Source organism: Panthera tigris, chromosome A1 (genome assembly GCF_018350195.1).
Source record: "Panthera tigris isolate Pti1 chromosome A1, P.tigris_Pti1_mat1.1, whole genome shotgun sequence".
Lineage (NCBI taxonomy): Eukaryota > Metazoa > Chordata > Mammalia > Carnivora > Felidae > Panthera > Panthera tigris.
In genome coordinates, this window is record NC_056660.1 from 142,893,850 (window position 1) to 142,917,046 (window position 23,197).

Below are 23,197 nucleotides of genomic sequence, written 5' to 3' on the forward strand. Positions count from 1 at the left end.
TTTAATAGAGACACTTTTAGCTTGTTTTCATTTATTTATCTTTTTGAAATGTTTATTTAAAATTTTTTTTAATGTTTATTTATTATTATTGAGAGACAGAGAGAGACAGAGCATGAGCATGAGAGGGACAGAGAGAGGGGGAGACACAGGATCAGAAACAGGCTCCAGGCTCTGAGCTGTCAGCACAGAGCCCAACCTGGGTCTCGAACTCACAAACTGCAAGATCATGACCTGAGCCGAAGCCAGATGCTTAACTGACTGAGCCACCCAGGCGCCCCTGAAATGTTTATTTATTTTTGACAGAGAGAGAGAGAGGGCACGAGTTGGGGAGGGGCAGAGAGGGGGGGGGATCAGAAGTAGGCTCCGCACTGTCAGCAGTGAGCCCGATGTGGAGCTCGAACCCACAAACTGTGAGATCATGACCTGAGCTGAAGTCAGATGCTTAACCAACTGAGCCACCAAGCACCCCTAGCTTGTTTTTAAAACAAAGTTTACTGAAATAAATTATTTTGGTAGGATATAAAACTTTGAAATAATAGTACATTAGGCAGCTTTTTAATAAAGTATATTATTTAAGCTCTTGATTATCTACATGATCAATCAACAACTATTTATTTAGTTATGTAAGGTTTCACACGACTGAGCAATAATCATAGTTTCTTTCAAATATGTGAAGACAGGCTTCACAAAACAATGTTCAAACAATGAATTCATGTTGAGTGGGGTATGTATGGGTGGGATGTAGGCATTTCAGCAGATGTGAGAACATAGTAAATGTACATAAAACAACATAGCTGTTAATGTGTCAACTGCTGGATGGCAGACCTCAATAATCAGCAAATAGAGGCAAGGTGAATTCAGCAAATAGAGGCGAGGTGAATTCTGACCACAATGGAGGGGGAGAAGAAGAAATGGGGGCAGGGGGAGTAGGGAGAGAAAGAGAGACAGAGAGATTATAACTGACTTTTATTGAGCATTTACTGTGTGCCAGTCACTGTTTTTGCCTTATTTATTTATTTATTTTTTTTAAACTTTTTTTTAATGTTTATTTATTTTTGAGACAGAGAGAGACAGAGCATGAATGGGGGAGGGGAAGAGAGAGAGGGAGACACAGAATCGGAAGCAGGCTCCAGGCTCTGAGCCATCAGCCCAGAGCCTGACGCGGGGCTCGAACTCACCAACCGTAAGATCGTGACCTGAGCTGAAGTTGGACGCTCAACCGACTGAGCCACCCAGGCGCCCCTGTTTTTGCCTTATTTAATTCTCATAAGAACTCAGAGAAAACAGACTCTTTGAGAGGGTACTCAGCTAGTGAGTAACAATCAGGATTCAAGCCCCATTTTGTCAGTTGTCAAAGTCCAAGCTAATAATCCCCGTTTAATGTCACCTAGGGGCATCCTGAAACTTCCTGGAACTTCTCCACAAAAAACCCTTGGTGTCATGAGAGCCCCGTATCAGCAGTGCCCAAGTCCCTGGCAACCCCTCCCACTGTTCTCCGCCATCACCTCAGTTCTTTCTGAGGCAAAATCAGACTGTTAAGGAGTGCTCTGAAATGACTCATCCTTGTTATGGCGTCTGGCCTCAGCCGACATTTGCATAAATAATAGCACAGTTGGATTCTTAAATCAGCAGGGATCTGGAAACCCTGAGATCTAGTGGCCGTTGCACTAAGGGAACTGTGATGTCATCTCATAAATGTGGCTACAGGGAGAAGGAACGGGGGGATGGATGGGGAAATGGCAATCCATTGAGGGCCTCAACATGCCAGGAACTATGCTAAATCTCTTTCAACTCTCTCAAAAATCCTAGGAGGGAGGTGAGGTGATGAACTCCATTAAATGAGATTCAAGAAAGTTAAATTATTTGGCCAAGGTATTAAATGATGGAGTGAGAATTTGGAGTCAGAATTCAGACTCAGATCTGTCTTATTCTCTCCACTAGTTCTAAAACTTGTATTATTATATAGACCGAGTTAGCATACTTCAACTGCCTGACAATAGGGAGTCATTATGTATCTAGAATTTCTTTTTTTTTTTTTTAATTTAAAAAAAAAATTTTTTTTTTTAAACGTTTATTTATTTTTGAGACAGAGAGAGACAGAGCATGAACGGGGGAGGGTCAGAAAGAGGGAGACACAGCATCTGAAACAGGCTCCAGGCTCTGAGCTGTCAGCACAGAGCCCGACGCGGGGCTCGAACTCACAGACCGAGAGATCATGACCTGAGACGAAGTCGGCCGCTTTACCGACTGAGCCACCCAGGCGCCCCTAGAATTTCTTTTGACATATGAAAATTATAGATGTAAAGAGAGAATGCAGTATCATTATTCAAACCTTTCCTGACCAATGTTTTTCCTTTCCCTGATCACCCTGGGGGCCTCAAAACAAAACAAAACAAAAACAAAAACCCAAAATATTCATTTAGTATCAACAATGAATAATACATTCCAAACAAATCCTTCTATCAAAGCCAAAGAAGCCAAAGACGGTTCCATTTGTAAGAAGAAAATGGCCACCCACAAATTTTATTAAGACAAAAGTTGTGCTAATTAAAACATAAGGCTTGTCATTATTTTATTCTTTTTGGGACTTGCTGGTAGGTTCATTCTAATTTTTCTTGTTAAAGGAGAGCCTCTGAGAGGCTGGATAAGCAGATGTTCCTAGTAGTTATAGAACAGTACAGGGATCCTTTGTTATTGAATGGATATAGTCCAGCAAGTTTAAAGTGAAGGGAAATTCCACATTCAGAGCCTTGTTGATAGCTTGGAGCTGTTTTGGAGATGGAACTGTTTTCCAGGTGCTAAAAGATTCCTCAGTGCCAGGAGGTAGAATGGTATGTCCAATCCACAACCCAGGGGGGGACTCTCCAGCCTCTGGATCCCTGCTGAGTCTGACAAAAAAAAATAACTTCTTGAAGCAAGCACACATTTGTTGGCCACAAATCACTACCTTGTTCATTTGCTAAGTCTGTTGCCGATGTACAACATTAGAGACATTCCTCATCAATACAAGAACCCTCAGTGTCTTAAACCCCAGGTTGGCATCAAGAGACTGCAATAACTCATTTTTAATTTCAGATGCCCAGAGCTGCAAAACTCGTTTGTATTTCTCTTGGTTCTCCAACTTAAGAGTTGAGAGGAAAGGAAAAGTGGCCATGTGCCATAATCTTTTGACTATCTGGTGCTTACAACTACCTTGAAAGTATTCCTTACAAGGTCTGATGGATCAAAACTATACAACATTATGAACTATTTAACTATGATCTGTATTGTTGCATCTCTAAGATAACAACTGTACACAGCTAGTCAGATAGTAGAATTGATAAACAAACTTAAAACTTGATCACCTCTAGTCAAAATGCAAACAATCCCTACTGTTCCATTCTATTAGAACCACATTCTTCACTTCGGTTCTCTGTACAGCAGTACATAATTAGAGTTATTTTTGTCTTGGAAAGAACAGTAAGCCAAGAGTTATCTGATCCCACTCACTTGTTGTCTCCATGAAGGGATCATTATGTAAATTTGCAGCCTCAGTGTCTGGGACACTATCTGGCATATTGTAAGTACTCAATAAATATGTGTTACCTGAATGGGTTAATATCAATTAGCACTGAACACATAATACTGATACCAACAAGAAAAGTTAGGCCAGATTTGAGGATAATCTCTTACTCAAAATGGGAACAAAATAACCTGTGCTGAAAAGTAGCACAGAATGGTGAATGAATTAATTTTAGTGCTTGGGTGCTTAGCTAGGAGATAAGACCAGCCTAGTTCATGGACTAGAAACTATTTAATGGATCACTCTATGGCACTTATAATCTTGTTTAGCCATTGGTCACATAACCTTTTCATTGGTTCTGGGTTCTATCCAAAAATCTTATGCTAAAGCAGATCCAAAAATTGATACAGAGGTCACTGTTGGGGAGTAAATGGGATCAAAGATTCCTTCTTTTTGATGTGGTGTGTTTGGGTGAGGATGGGCAACTTATCTGTGTAGATATTCAATAAAGTTCTGTTAAATGAATGAATGAGTGAATGAATGAGGGGAGTAGCCAGCCTCCTTCTGGCCTTGCCACCATCAGGTCATCTAGCTGGCTAGAGTCTCTGGTACAGTAGAGAGGGAAGACTAAAGCGAATTGAGAACTAAATGAGTTCATGTCTCTTTCTCACCTTCAATTTCTGAAGAGACAGATAACCTTAAAGGCTCTGGTCTGGAGTAGGAAGAGAAGTTGAAAGGAAATGAAAAGAATGGAGAAAAGGATGAGTAACATGAACGTACACACACACAGGAAGGGCATTGATTACCCTTTAGACTGGGGAATCTGATTTTTGTTGCCAGAACAGAAGGACCTGCATCTTCAGACCTGCATTCATTCTCCCAGTATGATGGCCTCTAAATGTTCCAATTTAAGACCAAAGGTGCTGGCGAACTCTTACAGTGAGTGTTTGAATGGAGTGAGCCTACTGAGCCCCCAAGTTCCATGACGTGGTATCTGAAATAGCCAAGCAATTGCCTCCATTCCGTAATCCTCACAGAAAACACATTTGCATATTTTTGTGTGTGGGCATCATGGCTGGGTCCCAGCAGTCGGCCCCTGTTGGGATTGGGCGGTGGGCGGGAGTGACAATCCCCGGCTTGTGTGTGGGGGCTGAGGGAGCTCCTACTCACCCTTTCCTGTTTTTCTTTGAATGCTCTCCTCAGGTTGGGTGGGCTCAAAACACTTTCAAAAATTTTCCACCGCTCGGCTGTTTCCTCAGCTGTTCTGTCTCTCCTGTGTGGAGAGAAGTCAGCAGAACTGTGGGTGGAGGAGGGAAAACTGAGAGAAATATAGTACAGGGATTAGCTGTGTGGGCTGTGCAGAGAGAAGCTGTGTACTGAATGACAAATCTGTGAGACTCAATACACCACAAAAGTAGTTGGTAGTGAACTTCCTGCCCCTTCCCCTGCCATCCTGGCTGTGGCTGTAGGGTGGAGAAACCCTCCCTGGGTCCCCCTCCCCAGAAGCATCCCCAGGGTGAGCTGGGGTCTGGGTGCTGGGCCTGTAAACTCATGTTCCTCCTGCTTCCAGCATTCAGGGCCACACATGGTGGGGCAGGAACAGAATTGTCTCTCATGGTTGGGTTTTCTAGCTGGGGACAGCTGCCACTCTGTCTGTATAATAAGGACAAATAGGGGCGAGTTTTCTAATGAACTTAGTACCTGAATAGGATATGAAGAATCACAGCATTTCTTTCTTTTTAAAAAAACTTTGTACCAAATTTTCGGCTGGATAGGTGATGACCAATTGTCAACAGCAAATGATTTGACCTTCAAATCATTGACTTCCTCCTCCTGGAGGAGGCAGTTATTCCTGCTCCAAGCTTGCTTCACAGGGTGATAGGAGGATCATTGACATGAACCGACCAAAATTTATTGAGTATTTAAGAGCTAATAGCCAATGTTTACATGGTATTGTTTTCCTGACCCAGGTAATATCTCTCAGCAAGGAGCACTTGGGAGAGTGAGTTATGAGATGATTCCCACTCCCTTACCCAGGATTCTTGGCATTTAGCTTTTCCTAAAAGAAATCTTTCTTCCCAAATGAATCTAATTAACTTTGATCATTTACAATCCTATACACCTCCTGGTTGTATAGTAAAACCTCAATCAATGAAAACCCAGACTGTTCCTTCACTTCTACCTTATGTTCTGTCAATTTCCAAAAGGATTCAAGTTGTTCACTATAAAAGACCTAGACATAATAGAACGACTAGAAACAATCATGTAAGAACAAGAGCCAGATCATGCAGGGGTGAGGAGATTGTATCAGAAAGTACAGGTTAAGAACAGCAGCTCAATGGAACATAAAATTTCAATCTGAACTTCCTGGTAGCTAAGGTGAAAACAAGAGAGGGGGAGACAGCAAGAGGGAGAAAGAGATTACATAACTCGTCTTTTTATAAAAAGGAAGCATAACATTTCACTAAGAGACAATTATATTTCTTGACATTCAGCTCTAAGATGAATTTTTCATGTAGATCTTTATATAAGGGCTATTGAACAAGATAATAGTGATTGTCTTTAAGAGCAGTTTTACAAAAATTGCAAAAACATTGCCGATGTAATCATTTTTTAAACAAGGTCTGAAAATGTAATGTTAGATCACCATTCCAGGCGGGTGGTGCTATAGGGACCTCAAGTAATTGTCTACATATGTGGGCTTAAAGTGGTTAAGGAAAATTTAGAGAATCCAGAGGAATGGATGTTACTAGACTCCTGGGCTTCTCTGCCTGAAATAGAAATGCTATCATTCAGGCTTTGGAGGGGAACTACAGAGAAAACAAAAATCCAGGATCCTTCTGCTGGAATCCTTTGGCTCACTTAGATTTTTGTGAGAAATCTAATTACAGGAGAGCCTGAGTCCCAAGGTTGGCAGTGTTCAGCCCTCGTGTTCCTACGCTATTATGAATAGTGATGTTTAGTTAACACTGAATCTCATAATGTCCTCATTTATCAAAAGAAAAATGGTCCTGCTCAAAAATTTTTATTTTACCAAGTTAAAAAAAAATCCATATATAAAGAATTTTCTTCTTAATCCTGATTTAACTAAAGTTTTTCATCTTAAAACAGAAAGTTCCATGTTTATACAGTTTAGGTTTTTAAAATGGCTTCCAACAGCAAAAGTTAGTTCTTGCATTTAATGTTGCTTATGTTCTCATGGATTTTTCTTCTTTTTCCTATTTATCCCTCCCATCCCGTCTCATCCCACTCTATCTTATGAGTATGTTTTCCAAACCTAACTGATCATAAAAATCAACTGGGTTGCTTGTAAAAGTTTAGATTCACAGGCCTCCTTAAGAAATTCCAATTCAGAAGGTCTAATGTGTCCGGGCAGGTCTGGGAAACACTACTAGCTGGTCCCCTAGGGCCCAGCCGTGTGCTGTGTTCACAGTTCACATGAAATGGTGTTGACTGACTGGCTGAATGTTGGTGCGGCCAACAGGAATGCTAGCAAGAACCCACTGTGTTTTTAACAAACAATTTGTACTTAGCCATCTGTTGTGCACTGCAGTGACAGCACCATCCGTAGGCTGCTTCCAGGAGTAATGGCACTGGATTCCTCCATATTGTTTGTACACATGCCGCCCCCCTCTGCCGGGGAGAAAACATGCTAAGTCTAGGTGTTAGACACGGCAATGCAGAGGCAGTCACTCCTCAGTATTACCAGCCCCTCAGGTTCCCTAAAGCACACATACACTCCTTTCTTCCATCCCACACAAATTGTTGAATTATCGAATTCCTGGAGAAGCTACTATACAAAATTCAAATTAACACGTGTTCTGCAAACACATTCAACCAACTCCTGAGCTTGTAATATAGCTCTAAAAGTAAATTATTTAATTAATTTTGGATAATATCCAAATGGTACAAAATTCAAAAGATACAAAGGGATACAGTGAAAATTAAGTCTCCTTTCTATTTATCTGTCACCTACTCAATTCTTCTCCCTGGAGGCAACTACTCTTACCTGATTCATATTTATCCTTTCAGATGTGTGTATACAAACATCTCTATATTTTTGCAACCAATGGTAGCATACTATAGATATTTCTACCACCCTTGCTTTTCTTATTTAAAAATATTTCTTGGTGAGTATCCTGTACCAATAGATATGGAACTGTCTCAATTTTAAGAACAATTCCATTATATTCTGGTTTAAGAATATAATTTATTTAACCAATTGAAAGGTACTTAAGTTGTTTCCATTTTCTTCCTATCACAAACAATGCTGCAGAAAAAACCTTATCATATATCATTTCACACGTGTACCAGAATATCTGTAATTCCTAGAAATACAATGACTGGGTTACCTGGGTGGCTCAGTTGGTTAAGCATCCAACTCTTGATTTCACTCAAGTCATAATCTCATGGTTTGTGAGATTGAGCCCCACATGGGTCTCTGTGCTGACAGCATGGAGCCTGCTTGGAATTCTCTCTCTCCTTCTCTCTCTGCCCCTCCCCTGCATGGGTACACACACTCTCGCTCTCTCTTTCTCTCAAAATAAATAAACATTGAAAAAACTCTTTAGAAATAGAATGACTGGATAGAGGTTTTACATTTTGGATTTTGATAGATATTACCAAACTGTTTACGTAGAGGTTGTGGCTGTGATACACAGGCTAGAAGCATACAAAAAGAGTGCTTTGTTCTTCATATCCTAGCCTGCATAGGGTATGATAAAACTTTTGATCTTTGACAACTTGATAGGTAGAAGATAGAATCTTATTAAAGTTTCAGTGTGCATTACTATTAATAGGTTGAACATCATTTCATATGTTTTGGAGCCATGTACTTTCTTTCCTGTGAACTATTCATTTCCTTTGCCTATTTTTTTTTTTTCCTGTTGGACTGTAGTTTTTTCCTTATTGATTTGTAGAAGTTCTTTGGTTTTTAAAGAACATTAGTACTCACCTACAACATGGGTTGCTAATTTCTTTTGAAGGTTTTTTGCCATGCATAATTCTTAAATTGATTTGTAGTTGATATTCAATATTATATTAGGTTCAGGCATATGACATAGTGATTTAATATGTATCTACCTTATGAAGTGATCACAATAAATGTAGCTATCATCTTTTAGCATACAAAGTTATTACATACTATTAACATACTATTAACTGTACTAACATACAGTATTCCCAATACTGTACCTTGTATCCTCATATCTTATTTTATAAGTAGAAGTTTGTATCTTTTAATCCCCTTCTCCTATATCACCCATCCCCCCACCCCTCTCTCCTCTGGCAACCACCAGATGGTTCTCTGTATTTATGAGTCTGTTTCTGTTTTGTTTGCTCATTTTTCTTTGGATTCCACATATAAGTGAAATCATATGGTATTTGTCTTTGTCTGACTTTGCATTGTTTCACTTAGCATTATACCTTCTAGGTCCATCCATGTTGTTACAAATGGCAAGATTTTGTTCTTTTTTATAGCTGAGTATTATTCCATTGTGAGATAGGTCTCTAGGCCTAGATATAGAAATATCTCACATCTTCTTTAATCCATTGATGGACCCTTAGGTTGTTTCCATTTTTTGGCTATTGTAAATAATGTTGCAGTGAACATGGGGATGCAGGTGTCTTTTTAAGTTAGTGTTTTCATATTCTTTGGATAAATACCCAGCAGTGAAATTGCTAGATGATATGGTTGCTCTGTTTTTAATTTTTTGAGGACTCTCCGTACTGTCTTCCACAGTGGCTGCACCATTTTGCATTCCCACCAACAGTACACAAGGGTTCCCTTTTCTCCACATTCTTGCCAATGGTTGTTACTTCTTATCTTTTTGATAATAGCTATTCTAACAGGTGTGAGGTGCCATGTATTGTGGTTTTGACTGATGTCTCTGTGGTGATGAATCATGTTGCATATGCCATGTATACCTTTTGATATTATTTTAGTTGAATTTATCAATCTCTTTTTAAAATAGCTTTTAGTTTTTGTCTCCTATTTAAAAATCCTCTCTCTTATGTTTTTTTTAGTATCCAGTGATTTCATTTTTAAAAACTAGATCTTTTATCATCTGAAATTTATTTCAGTAGCAAGTGTGAAATTAGTAATCCAACTTTATTTTTTCAGTATGACTATCCAGCTGTCCGAGGAAGAAAACCCATCATTTGACCTTCTGATTTGAAATACTTCCATTATTATCTACTTAAGAGCCTGTGTTTGGCTCCATTCCTGACCTTTATAATCTGTCACGTGTTCTATTGATCCATCTATTTATGTCCCAGTGCCATGCAGTTTTCATTACCTTAGCTTTGTAATTTAGAACTCTTGGTAGGTTAGGTTGCCCCTGCATGACTTCTTTTTTTAACCTCGTGTCCATGTCTCCAACTTATAGGAATGCTTTTAGTATTTTCTCATTGAGCAGTAGGTCCCTAATGGTTTTTTACTTCATGAAGACCCTTTTCAATTCCCACGTAAAATGATTCTTGCCCCATTGTCTGTATGGTAGGTTGTGTCAAACTTTAGACTGCCTTGTGAAAGGTCTCAAACTACAAAGGCCTTCCTTATATTGGGCAGACATTGTCTCCCAGTGGCTTCCCCTCATTTGCCTTCTGAAACAACAGAAGAGGGGAACAGTCTCATTTACCACAGCCTTTCGGACTTCTGTGGGTCTCCTTGAAAGTTTCTCTCTGCTTTACAGCACTGGAGTTTAACAAATGTCATTTGTTCTACCAGTGGAGAGATGAGCAGCTGAAAGTCTTTCAAAGACCTGCTGAGCACAGAAAGGTGGGATTGTACTCCTCGGCATGCTTATGCTCCACCAGCAATCTGCTAATTGCTGATGCATCAGGGTTTCTAGATGCTTCCTTGCCCTCACATTCCTGAAAACTGCACATAGAGAGCTGTCCCCTACACTGCAGTATGGCTCTTGTAGGGAGAATTCCACACTTATGACCCAGAGTGAGGCCATCTGACTCACATTTCTTACTGTCTTTTGAATTTTACTCTTGGCTTTAGACTTCTCACATAGATCAGTCATAGTACTGATGAGGCTAACATCCCTCTTACCTAAGCACCAACAACTTGCTGTGGTTCCATGTGTTGTGTAATCACTTACCTCAGTTTGGATATTCTGTGAATCTGGGTCCTACTGCAAACTACACTTTGAATAAATCATGTGGGTTCGGTTGCAGTGACGATGTTTTTGTTTCTGCAATTAAAAAAATTATCATCTGTGGAAGAGTGCCACTCTTCAGATTTCAAATTCCAAATTTTTAAGTCTTTATTGGGTGGGGCCTGGGTGGTTCAGTCGGTTAAGTGCCCTACTTCTGCTTGGGTCATGATCATGTGGTTCGTGAGTTTGAGCCCTGTGTCAGGCTCTGTGCTGACAGCTTGGAGCCGGGAGCCTGTTTCAGATTCTGTGTCTCCCTCTCTCTGCCGCTCCCCTGCTCACACTCTGTGTTTCTCTCTCTCTCTCTCTCTCTCTCTCTCTCTCTCTCTCTCTCTCAAAAAAATAAACATTAAAAAAAAGTTTTTATTTGGCTACAAAGCAAGGAAAGCTAATATGAGGAATTTTATGGCATTCAAGTGATGAGGTCAGACAAGTAAAAAAGACATGGAGATAAACCATTTGTATGTGAGATTTTTTGCTTTGTTCTTGGTGCTGGAGCATAAGATGACAACTTGTCACCAATAAAACGCTATGACATTTCACATCATTTTCGTGCTCATGCCTAGTGCTTTTATTTCACAGATGCAGTGAGGGCATCGTGCATATCTATCAACTCTGCATGACCTGTTCACATACTGAAAGCAGGATCTGATCCCATATTCTGACTTCAATACCGTGTAGACCTTTATTCTTTAAATGAGTGGTGAGACATAGGATGCAGTTGATTATATACATGGAATTCTTTCCTTGACAAACTTCCTAAAACTTCAAGGCAAACACTTCCCCCAAATCAGTATTTTTGGTATTTAACAATCTCATTGTTATGAAATGAAGCCAGCATGTTTTATCCCTTCTCTGAAACTAAAATTTCCTCACCTAGTCTTGCTAGATGCCCCTCAGGCTTCAGGGTAACAGGGTCTGGGCACACAAGTGATTGACAGACATTTATTTCACGAGTGAATGAAGTTAATTCAGTACAGGCCCAAGTATGCTTACTGAGACAATAATTTTACAGCTTATTATAATTAGCATACATTTAAAACATCTCTTTAGTCATCAAATCAAATAAGATAAGCAATACATCCACCCCAGAATAATATGCTAGATATTAGTCAGGAATTACATTCTTAATCATAGGACGTGGGTTTTCATTAACTAACTGAAGCATAATTAGTTGTCTGTGAACATGTGGCTCATTGATCCTCTGTGCATCTAAAGATAGTGCTTGTGGAGGGCTGGGTCAGGTGGTAGGTTCTGAAATACGACCAATAACATCTGAGCAGTCTCCAGCGGTCTCTTCCAGACAGGGCACTAAATAGCATATACACAAATAGACCCAGTCTGCTCCCCTCCTCTGTCCCCTTCTTTCTGAGGAAGACCGGGGGGGGGGGGGTGTTCAGGTTTAGACGTGGTGGGGGAGGGCATTGTTACTTTGTACATATTTCCTGCTTTTAAAAACTTTTTGATTAGTTTGTTTTTTGAATCAATGATGCTTTTTCCTTCTTCTGATTCTCCATGGTGTTCTCTAAGGCAGGTACTGAGAAGTGAAATAAATCTACAGAAGTAGGAGTGACCTGAAAAAAATCTTTGATTCAAACACTTTTGTAGTACATTTGTTAATAACAAACACAAAGAAAAACAAAAACAAGCAAACGGATTTAAAAACAAACAAACAAACAAACAAACAAACAAACAAACAAACCTTCTTCTGAGAATGAGCAGGAAGGGTATTGTACTATTGTTTTCGCTGACCATTATCCAAAGGCAAGATCTCCAGGGAACAGAGCCTGGCATTAGCACTCAGATTAGGAATTCCTTAGTAAGGAGCCTAATTTGTAAGTCTCTCCAAAGCCTCTCCAAATAGAGGCTGAAAAAAAGAGCACTTGTGTAATTTACTCGTATACATGCTCTGGGTCATGCTATCAAGCAGATCAAGAGAATAGAAAAGAGGCACAAACTACTTCAGTTCCCCGGCAAGTTCTGAGAGCTCTCTGTTCAAATCCAGCAAGTCTGTATGTGTTTAAATGGTTGGGCTGTTGTAAGCCCGCTGCCACTTAGATACCACTACCAGCCTTTTATCTTAATCTACATGGGAGATTTAGAAACAGAAACTTTGGGGATTTTATTTGGCAATTAGAACTTGCTTTTCTTGCTTGGACTAAACTTGCTTTACAAGATATTGTCTTCTAGGGGCACCTAGGCTACTCGGTCGGTTAAGTGTCTGACTCTTGATACCAGCTCAAGTCATGGTCCCAGGGTTGTGGGACAAGCCCCGCATCCGGCTCTAAACTGACAGTGAGGAGCCTGCTTTGGATTCTCTCTCTCTCTCTCTCTCTCTCTCTCTCTCTGCCCCTTCCCTGCTTACTCTCTCTCTCTCTCTCTCTCAAAATAAATAAACTTAAAAAAATATTTTTTAAAAGGTATTGCATTCTTTAGGGCTCTTCTGTTTCTATAACTTGACTGGCTTTTGTATGATGGCCATGTACAAAATCATCACTCACCTTAAGTTTCCACTATGCTGGATCTGCTAATTAGATATTAGGATCTGTGGTATTATAGATTGGCTTAACATCATCTTAATCCAGAAATGCCCTCTTAGGCAGAAATTGGTAAAATAATATATTCTTGCAGACTCATTAACCACAAAATTAGTCTGTTTTCTGAATTTTAAAAAAAAGTTTGGTTCAGTTCAGGAGCATTCTGGAAGGCATATATTGGACAAAGTTGACAAAGGTAGAAGTGATTTGATTAAGTAATCTTAGTGGACCATAAACATTTTGTAGAATTGGGCTTGCTAACTCGGTGGTCACCAAAAGGGAAAAATAAGTTATTTGTTGTGAATAAAAAATGTTCAGTCACTCCAGGATTGACATATGATGAGTTGTTTAGCGTGTGACCCGGTATTTAAATTAGTTTTTCTTTTGTGTTTAGATCCTTCTCTGGAATTAAAGGACTCCAGCTGAAAGTTAACCTCCAACCCAATGACAATTACTTTTTCTACGTGAGAGCCATCAATGCATTTGGGGCAAGCGAGCAGAGTGAAGCTGCCCTCATTTCCACCAGAGGTACTTCTTTTTCATACACACACAGAGAACTATTTCCAAGCATTTCCATTTCTTTCCTTATAACACCTAGAGAAGACACTGTAGAAGACTACTTCTTAAAGCTCCAACCTCTTGGACTAGGTTCTTGGCATGAGGACCCAACATTGGTTAAAGACCAAGATATTTCTTTTAGATTTCTGGTTTAAGAAGTTCTCAACTTGGCTACCCATTAGCCATCAGTCAGGGTACTTAAAAAAGACCGATGTTGGGCCCCACTCATGGAGACTCTGATCTGATTGATCTGGAGATGCATATGGGCTCTGACATGCGTTTTTAATCCCCCCAGATGATTCTTGTTTGGCTCTCAATGTGCTATAATTAGTGGGCATGTTTTAAGTGTGTGTTAGGGACAGTGGGATGGGGATATTCTTATTTTATTACACTGTAAACTCTATGAGCAAGCTTCCAGTCTCATTCTTCTGTTTATTTCTGGTGCCTAGCACATAGTTTGTGCCAATTAATGTTTGTTGAATAAATGAGTGAATAACTCAAGGAAGTGATAAAGCTGTTCAATGATATTTTGGAGAAAATAGCCAAATGATGCCAATAAAAAAATACTTGGTTGTTCTCAATTATTGTGAAAAGTGAGAGATGCAAAGGTGATCATTTTCTTATCTTACCCTAGACCCAAAGATGGCAGAAGATTGAGGGCGGTATATCAAGTGATTTGCTTAACCAGCAAAAACTTGTGCACATGCCTTGTTTGTGATGTGGTCAGGGCCAGCCTGATGTTTACAGGAGAGGACATGAGGGCTGCCTTCCCAGAAATATTTCCCTTCCAGTCCTAATATGGTGCCTGGATCTTCCACTGTTAGAACCACTCCCTCGGCTGACACGAGTGCATCTTCAGACTTTCATGTGCGCGTGAATCTCCCGAGGAGCCTGAGAAAATGCAGATTTTGGTTCAGGAGGTCAGGACGGGCCTGAGCTTCTGCATTTCTAGCCAGTTTCCAGGTGATGTTGCTGGCCAGAGGAGCACATTTGCATAGCAGAGGGAGCTCGACTATGCGAGGCGCACCGCAGCACCAGGTGCAGGCACGTGGTCATTAGCACTCACCCAGGCCTTGTTTGTCATGGATGAGATTTCCAGCTTGTGGATCTCAAGACACTGAGGAGGGATTTTGATGTCAGGGGAGAGGGAGACTGCAGTCTGAAATGTGGGGCTTGGCCCAGGGACAGCACTTACTATTGTGGTCATCTTATAATCTTATGTTCATAACTGCAATAGGAACCCGATTTCTTCTGTTGCGAGAAACGGCTCATCCTGCCCTGCAGATTTCCTCAAATGGGACAGTGATCAGCTTCGCTGAGAGGAGACGGCTGACAGAGTAAGTTGAGTGTTCTGAGAGGGGTGTCGCCCTGGTGTGGCCTTGCCTGCGCATGTTCTTGGTTTAATGGACATACCTGGGAGTATAGTATCGAATATCATCACGAGCACAGCCATACGGTTCGGGTACGGCTCATCACTAGAGAGAAAGTGCCAGTAGTTCCTAAGTTGGAGTAAGTGTCAGTATTTGTATTGCAAACACAAGCACAGATGGTTTTGCTTAAAACATAGGCTGTTTTCAGGTACCATCACTGATTTAATGAAAAAAAGAGTCTAGGCTAAATTCTTCTGTTATTTTCAATAGCAGACCAGGTTTTGAAGAGAGGAGAATGACATTTTGTTGAGTTTCTGCTTCTGGCCACAGGGAGGACTTTCAGAGTTTCAGACTTTCTTGTCCCTCCCCACCCAGGAGCTCCCAGAAAAAGGAGTACTAAAGAGCCAAAAGCCAAGGGCCCCATGGGGAGACTGATCTGCAATTTGCTTGCGATCTCTCACGGTCATTGTGAGGGGCAAATGGTCAAATGGGAGAAAGTATGTGAAGGCTTTTGAAAAGTGTAAAACATGTGAGACCCAGGCAGCTGTTGGCGTGGATGTGCCTCCCACATGGCTGCCGGCAAGCCCTCAGTCCCTCACGGTGGCTGCCAGCAATGTCCTGTGTGGTGTTCCCTTCTGGTTGCTGTTCACCGTATTCACTACGGCACATGGCCCAGCTCAAGTGCTAGCTGCTCCTGGAAGTCTTCTCTGGGCCCCAGCGCCCTTTGATCTTACCTGTGAAAAGGTCTGAGCGCAGGTGGATTGTTTGTTAGCCACTCTGTCTTGAATAATCCTCAAGGAGCAGCCCTGTATTCTGCATCTTTGAATTCCCAGAATCTAGCATGGGGCCTGGAATGTTGTAGGTGCTAAAAAATACACAAATAAGTGAATTCAGAGGAAAAAAAAGATTTAAGAAATAGATTGGGCTTTTCTTTTTCTGATTTTTCAAAAAATCAAAAAGAAAAGAAATAGAGTGGAAGTTGGTTAGAGTTCATAGATGGTAATTGATGGTAACTGTAATGTATTTCATAGACCTTTATTTATTATTAACCTGAAAATTAGCTCATAAATATCAGGCAGCCAGGTTTTGCTCAGAGAGCAAGGGCCTGTCAGTATCCACCTCTTTGAAAGGAGGTTGTTGGGTAAAGACACGAGAAAGTGAAATACATTCCTTTGCATTAATCATTTTCTCATCTGTTAAAAAGGAGAGGGTGCTGACTGAATATTAACACTGCTTAAATTAAAAATGCTTCCTTGCTGTCTCAGCCATTTCAAAGCAGGATTGAGTACTTCATGCAAACAAGGTCACCCATCAGCAGTTGAAAGTGCTTGGGTTCATTTCACGGTGCCTGTTACAAAAATAGCTAAGGTGAGACAAAAGGAGACCTTTCAACAACCTCTCAGGTGCCCCTACTACAATCCAAAGAGGCCAGAGTCCCAAAGACTGTTGACCACAGCTTCTACAAAGCACACTCATCACTCCTGATCAGTTCTACACTCTGCTCTGGCCCTCACCGGCTGTCTTGCCATTTAAGAGCTGCACCTCATTTGGTCTCTGTGCCCAGTAAGGTCAGCAAACACTGGAACTCATTGTTAAAGAAGATTTTGGAGACTCCTCCCCTACCTTCTCCTCCTTTTCTTCGTCTTCTCTTGATGTTTTGGAAAAAAACTTTGCAAGTTATGTTCTCTTGGACCTCCCCACCTTCCTCCCTTGTATTTCCTCACTCTCCCTGAAAACAGATGGTGCCATGTCTTTTTTTTTTTCCCCTGCCATTATTCTAATTATTTCCTGGCTCTTAGCTCCTTCAAGAGATGCAGTATACTATACATGCATGGTGTATGTGGCAGCAGAAATGTGTTGAATGCATGTTGAAAATTTGTGCAGTTCTGTGGCAATGAGCTCAAAGTTGGGGGCACAATGGACAACAAATGTCTCTAGTCAAATTCCAGCAGTTTCCAAGGATAGAATCCTGCCTAAACTGTGTGCAACTGTGTGAATGTGGATGTTTAGGAGATCAAAGCTGGTGATACCTGTGCTAGGCTTAAGTGATCCACTTTGTCTGCAGAATCCCCTCAGTGCTGGGTGAGGAGCTGCCTGCCTGTGGCCAGCATTACTGGGAAACCACAGTCACAGACTGCCCAGCTTACCGACTTGGCATCTGCTCCCATTCAGCTGTGCAGGCTGGTACCCTGGGACAAGGGGAGACTTCGTGGTACATGCACTGCTCTGAGCCACAGAGGTAAGCTGAAGAGGTTTGCTTCCCTTCTTGGTCAAAGTGTCATGAGTTAATGTGTAGGCAGAGGTCTCTGAGGCACCTAACAAATAGTATCCTACTTCCCTGTCCAAGTCTGAGCCGACAAAGAAAGAAAACAAAAGAGTCAAACATATGAAGACTAAACTGTTAGTCTGATTACTGAGGAAGCCAACTTTAGTGAATGTGATTCATACCTGAGGGAAAGGAGATTTCTTACATTGAACCCTATTAATAGATTTCACCCAGCCATGCCACCTTCCCCACCCTGCATGGCAGAGTTCGCCCCTGGAGAAACAAAAAAGGAAGTATGTTTCATCAGTAAGCTCATTCTCCAAAGATAGTGAGGAGAGACCTCTATGCCACGCATGGCCAATTTCTCCTTCTAAACTCACCTGAGGGTGGAGGAGGTGACAAGGGTAGTCCTAAAAAGCTTCCTCCCCAGAGGAATCAACAGGAGTGAGAAAAGAAGTGAGTCCCCGATACCCCTCTCATTGGTCCGTATCAGGAATTGGCAAACTATAGCCTATAGGTCAAATAGGACCACTGCCTGTTTTTGTAAAATTTTACTGATAGTATTATTGGAATACAGTCATGCTCATTCGTTTACATATTGTCTGTGGCTACTTTTGCATGTCAATGGCAGAGCTGACTAGTCATAACAGCAACCAGTGACCCCCAAAGCCTAAAATATTTACTATGTGGCCCTTTACAGAAAAAGTTTGCTAACTGTATTAGTTGTAGTTTTGTTTGGTTGGTTACTATGTAAACACCATAACCTGTGTTAGTCTCAGAGAGATGAGGCAAGCATGGAATGATCTGAATATGCTCACAAGGTGGTCTTTATTAGAAACCTGACTTTAGTCCTGGCCCCATCCTTGATTAGCCTCCTGTTGGCTACTCACCAGGAGTCAGTGAACCCTTTGAGCATACCTAATAGACCTCATCTATCTTGTCAGGGGACAGGGATGCCTGGTCTGCTACATTTTTGGGTTGTGAGGATCACATGAAGTCAGGTACAGGGGAGAGTCTTGAAATTGTAAAGTATCAGGAAAATGTGAGGCATTATTCAAATGTAATTCTTTAAAAAGGAAGCCTTCAGTGCTCACAAGTTCCCAGAAAAAGGCCCACAGATTGGGATTTTGCATATCTCTGGCTGCACATTCCTCCCTGTATCCTATTTGACAGAGTTTGATTTTCTGACATGGTTCATAAGGACACTATCTCCAAGAGCTATTTAAAGTCACATTTCATCAAGTCAGAGCAATTATGATAATTGATGTTCATTGCTGTGCAATGCTTAAGGGCCTAGCCCCTGCCTGGAGTTTAAAATCTCTCAAACCCAGAAATTATAATGAGTAGATTTAGAGCTGGAACCAGATATTGATTTCATGAACCAGATATTGATTTCATGAAAATTTCCTTAGGCACTTGAATCTTTTTATTTATTTATTTTTTAACATTTTAAAAAAAGTTTATTTATTTTGAAAGAGAGAGAGAGAGAACATGAGCTAGGGAGGGGCACAGAGAGAGAGAGATCTCAAGCAGGCTCTGCAGGGTCAGCATGGGACCCTGATGCAGGGCTTGAACTTAACTAATTGTGAAATCATGACCTGAGCTGAAATCAAGAGTCAGATGCTTCACTAACTGAGCCACCCAGGCGCCCCAACACTTGAATCTTTGAAACCCCAAAACCATAGATTAGCCTCCAGTAACAAATTTCTAGACTCTAGAAAACATAATTGTATCTTGTCAACAGGTTCAACAAGTTTGGTCTTCGGCTCTTTCAGGCCCAGGGTAGGCTCTGTGGGTTCCGGGAGGAAGAGTGTGCCTGTCTGTGTGGTCACAGCACAGAGAGGTCAAGCCTTGAGTGCCTTCATTTCATGTTTCAAATAGAGCACCCCACCTTAAGGCACTGTGATAACCACTGTGGCAGACCCCTCTCTGTTTCACTTTTCTGGCTTCATGATTTTAAACCCAACTGTATTATTCTTGATACTACTTGGGTAGAATCTAAGGTTTAAGATATTATAGGTGGAAAGGAGAAATGGAGAGGGTCTGAGGACACAGAATCAACTGGACTTCTTCCTGCCCACTCCTAAACTTTCTCCCCTAGTTCACAGCCTTTTCACCTCCTCCACCACAGCTACCATGCCTGTACCTTCCAGGGCGAGGTCTGCACCCATGCCACACTATCCTGTGTGTTGCAACTGGCAAATATTTCTAGAATATCATTTCCATCATGTCCCTTGTGTTTTTGCTCAAAAATCTACAAACATCTACAGTTTGTAGATGGGACCACAGTCAAGACAGGAATCCAGGAATAATATGACCAGGAAGGGGGAAGGATGAGGAGACCCAAGGGGAGTAAACCATCACGACCAAAAGGGGCTGGACTCAGTCTTGGCCAGTAGTGAGATTCACAGAGGTGGGCCCACCGGGACGTGGGGGCCCCAGTAGAGCAGTTCCAGAGTTACACGGGTATCTAGAATCAAGTTTCGATCTTTGTTCGAAAGACACCAGCAGTCCCAAGAAGGGGCAGGCAAAAGCTGGGCAGGGAAGAGAGCTCCAGTTAGACAGGCTTGGTTTCAGGCCAGAGTGGAGGCTAGAGAAGGAACCGATATGCTGGATAGGAAATGGAGGTGGAAGCAGGGCAGGGCAGGGCAGATTCCAGGCCCTGCAGAACTGGTGGAGCCAAGGCTTTGAGGAATGTCTCTCCCTCCTTGGCCTCTATGGTGGGGACTAGCTCAGGGACTGATGGGGCTGGGCCTGTGAGCACCAGGGGCCTTCTAAGCATGACTTGGGGAAAATAGCTCAGTAGGGCATTCAGAACTCTCTAGACCAGTGGTGTGCAATCAAAAATTCTATGAAGATAGAAAAATGGTGTCACAGATGGCTTTTGAACACTTGAAATATGGCTACGAGGACTGCAGAATTGGACATTGAATTTTATATCATTTTAATTTTAATTTAAGTGGCCACATGTGGCTGGTGGCAATTGTGATGGACAGGGCAGGTCTAGTTCCTGGCCCCTGACTTTACTTATTCATGTTATATCCTCACAGTCACTCACATGTCCTCTCCGAACCTGTCGGACAGATGGTGCTGTTCTCTATGACGAATGGGCTTATTCTGCCACCTCGTCATTGCTTCTGCTGTCCCTGCTGGTTGGATCCCCTTCCTCTTTCCCACCTATGTCCAGTTCCAACTGTTCCTTTTTGCTGAATATGAGCTCATCTGCTCCCAAAGCCTTCTGTAAGAGTCCCAGCCTACACTGCTGTTCCCAGTCACTGCCACTTGCAACCTTGGTTTTCTCTGTGGCTTCCAGGGCTTCCTGAGCTTCTTATTGTTCTGTGAGATCTCTCATTGGCAAGACATTGAAAAGGTCCTTTATCACTGTGTACGCCTTGCTTACTTTCACATCCCCGTGAACCTCTGCCGTCTCACATGGTGTTTATTCCGCAGGGAAGTTGCTAGCTTCCCATTCCCAAAACACACCTGTACTCAAGCTTCTGGGCCCTTAACACTGACGTCATAGGCCTTAAGGGTCCTTGCTTTCTCTGCCACACCAGTGCCACTGTGTTTCCACTCCTCAGACCATCCCCACTGATCTTTCCCTCATCGCTTCTGTCTCATTTTTTCCCTTCTCCCACTTTCAGGGCCCCAGCCTCTGCTTCTAAGACTCCCAGGAGAAAACACCAAACTTGGGTTACTTTTTGCCCAGAGCAATTTAGCCTCTTCTGTTGAGCGATTTCCCCTTCCTAGCCTGCTCTTGGACCTGTCCTTTCACAACCAAACAGGTCCATTAAATGTGTTTATAAACACTTTACCAATCTCTGCCCTGAGACGGAGCCTCACCCATAGCCCACTTTTAAGTGATCAGCAGAGTTTTCCTCCCTGGTCAGGAGGGTCTGGGTTCCCCAAGGGCAAGAACAGTACTCTGTGGTCCTTCGTAGCCCCCAGAGGGCCTAGTAAAGTGCTGGACTCACAGACATGCCCAGTGAATACTTGTTGAGTTGAATTTACTTGAATTGAAGAGAGAAACTAGAGGCAACACACCTGAGCTGCAAGCCTGCAAGAAACATTCAGAAGACAAAAAGGAAAGTTGGTCTGGGGCAGGGGGGGGCATATACAAAGGATGAAGTTGGGCAAAAATAATGAAATTTTTCTTAAACTTCATAAAGGCCCTTATGTAAGTTACTTAAAAATTTTTTAAACTGTAAAAGTAATACATTTTATGGAAGGCAAGCCTGCAGTACTTTTAAAAATACATGGCAGCCTCAAAGGAGTTTTATTCAAAAGAATGACACACCATGAATGCGGTAGTTAAAACATGTGGGCAGCTGGGAAAGAATTAGAATGTTGAGAAAAATCACAAGGGAGGCATATGCTGGTTATTCTGGGACCGCCTCCTAATGTAGAAGGAGCAAAATTATTAAAAGTGTTTGTCTATTGAGATGAGCTATGCATTTTAGCATCTAGGAGGGATCTGGTTAAAGGAATTGGGATAACATTATTGCAACTCATTATTGTGTAGTGAAATTAATAACTGAAAAATTAGTTATCACCAAGTGATCTTCTTCACCATGGTCTCTCAAGATTTCCAGTTTTTAATTCCCCATTCTGTTTCATTTCAGATATACATTCTTCTACAGTGGCATTGTGAGCGATGTGCATGTGACTGAGCATCCCGCCAGGGTGGGCATTCTGTTGGACTACAATAACCAGAGGCTTCTCTTCATTAATGCTGAAAGTGGACAGTTGCTCTTCATCATCAGGCACAGGTTTAATGAGGGTGTTCACCCTGCCTTTGCCCTGGAGAAACCTGGAAAATGTACTTTGCACCTGGGGATTGAGCCCCCAGATTCTGCAAGGCACAAGTGATTGTTGGCTTTCAGAGTTTGCAAGAAGAATAATTCAAATTTTGGGGGTCTATTGTTCTTTCCCTTGGGTGCTATATATTCAAAACGTCTCCCACACTTTCGCACTAATGATAGCTACATGCACAGTGATCAGCACGCAAGCAAAACCACCAAGGAAACGTTGACTTTCTAGGTAACATTTGAGTAAAGACGATGGAAAAACAACTTCTACCCTTTGCTTTATGTATGTTTGCGTTCTCCCCTAAATTAAAAGAATTTATACCTGATTTGGGCACCAGAATAGAGAAGTGGTCTTCCACCTGTTTTATCCATGATGGACAGACAGGATATCCTTCTCTGACAAGAAACATGGGCTTTTTCCATAAGAAAGATGTCACCTCACTCCATTAATGGATGTTGGATTCTAATCATTAGAGAAGGAGTTTTAATTGTTCACAGCTGATAACGAACTCTTTTGTAATAATATGTACTGTAGGACATGAGTCTCTTTTCCCTGAAATTTTAAATGTAGACAAGAGCTAGGTATTAGAAATTTCCATTTGCTAAATAAATGGCTAGAGTCTATAAAACAAAACCTGTTATATGAACTTATTATATATAACTTATGAGCCCTGCATCTCTGGACTGGGACAGACGGCCGAGTAAATGACCATCACGCTTCAGTGGGTTGTGTCACGACTAACTTTCACATAAGAATTTTACATGCGTCTTTTAAAATCTGAACACTTTTATCCCATAGTTACAGTCAACTACAGGAAGCTGGGAATCTCTTTTTGCCAAAATGAAATAGTTGGTCATTTTTAGATACTATATTGAAATCTCTTGAAATCTTCCTAAAATATGTGTGCCAAGTTGATAAATCTAGAAGGCATTTTGAGATGATTGCTCTTGTTTTCAATAATGTAAATACTTTGATCTTATTTATAGATTTTT

General features: G+C 41.5%; 1 protein-coding gene across 1 annotated transcript in view; it reads left to right on the plus strand.

The window, feature by feature from the left end:
• The window catches only part of CMYA5 (cardiomyopathy associated 5), an 89,999-nt gene extending 67,185 nt beyond the window's left edge, over nucleotides 1-22,814 (plus strand). The window contains exons 10-13 of the mRNA XM_042989189.1: nucleotides 13,597-13,730; nucleotides 14,998-15,097; nucleotides 17,196-17,369; nucleotides 22,019-22,814. Coding sequence (XP_042845123.1) covers nucleotides 13,597-13,730; nucleotides 14,998-15,097; nucleotides 17,196-17,369; nucleotides 22,019-22,265 — 655 coding nt within the window. The 3' untranslated portion in view covers nucleotides 22,266-22,814. The remainder of the gene's footprint in view (nucleotides 1-13,596; nucleotides 13,731-14,997; nucleotides 15,098-17,195; nucleotides 17,370-22,018) is intronic.
• The last annotated feature ends 383 nt before the right edge of the window (nucleotides 22,815-23,197 follow it).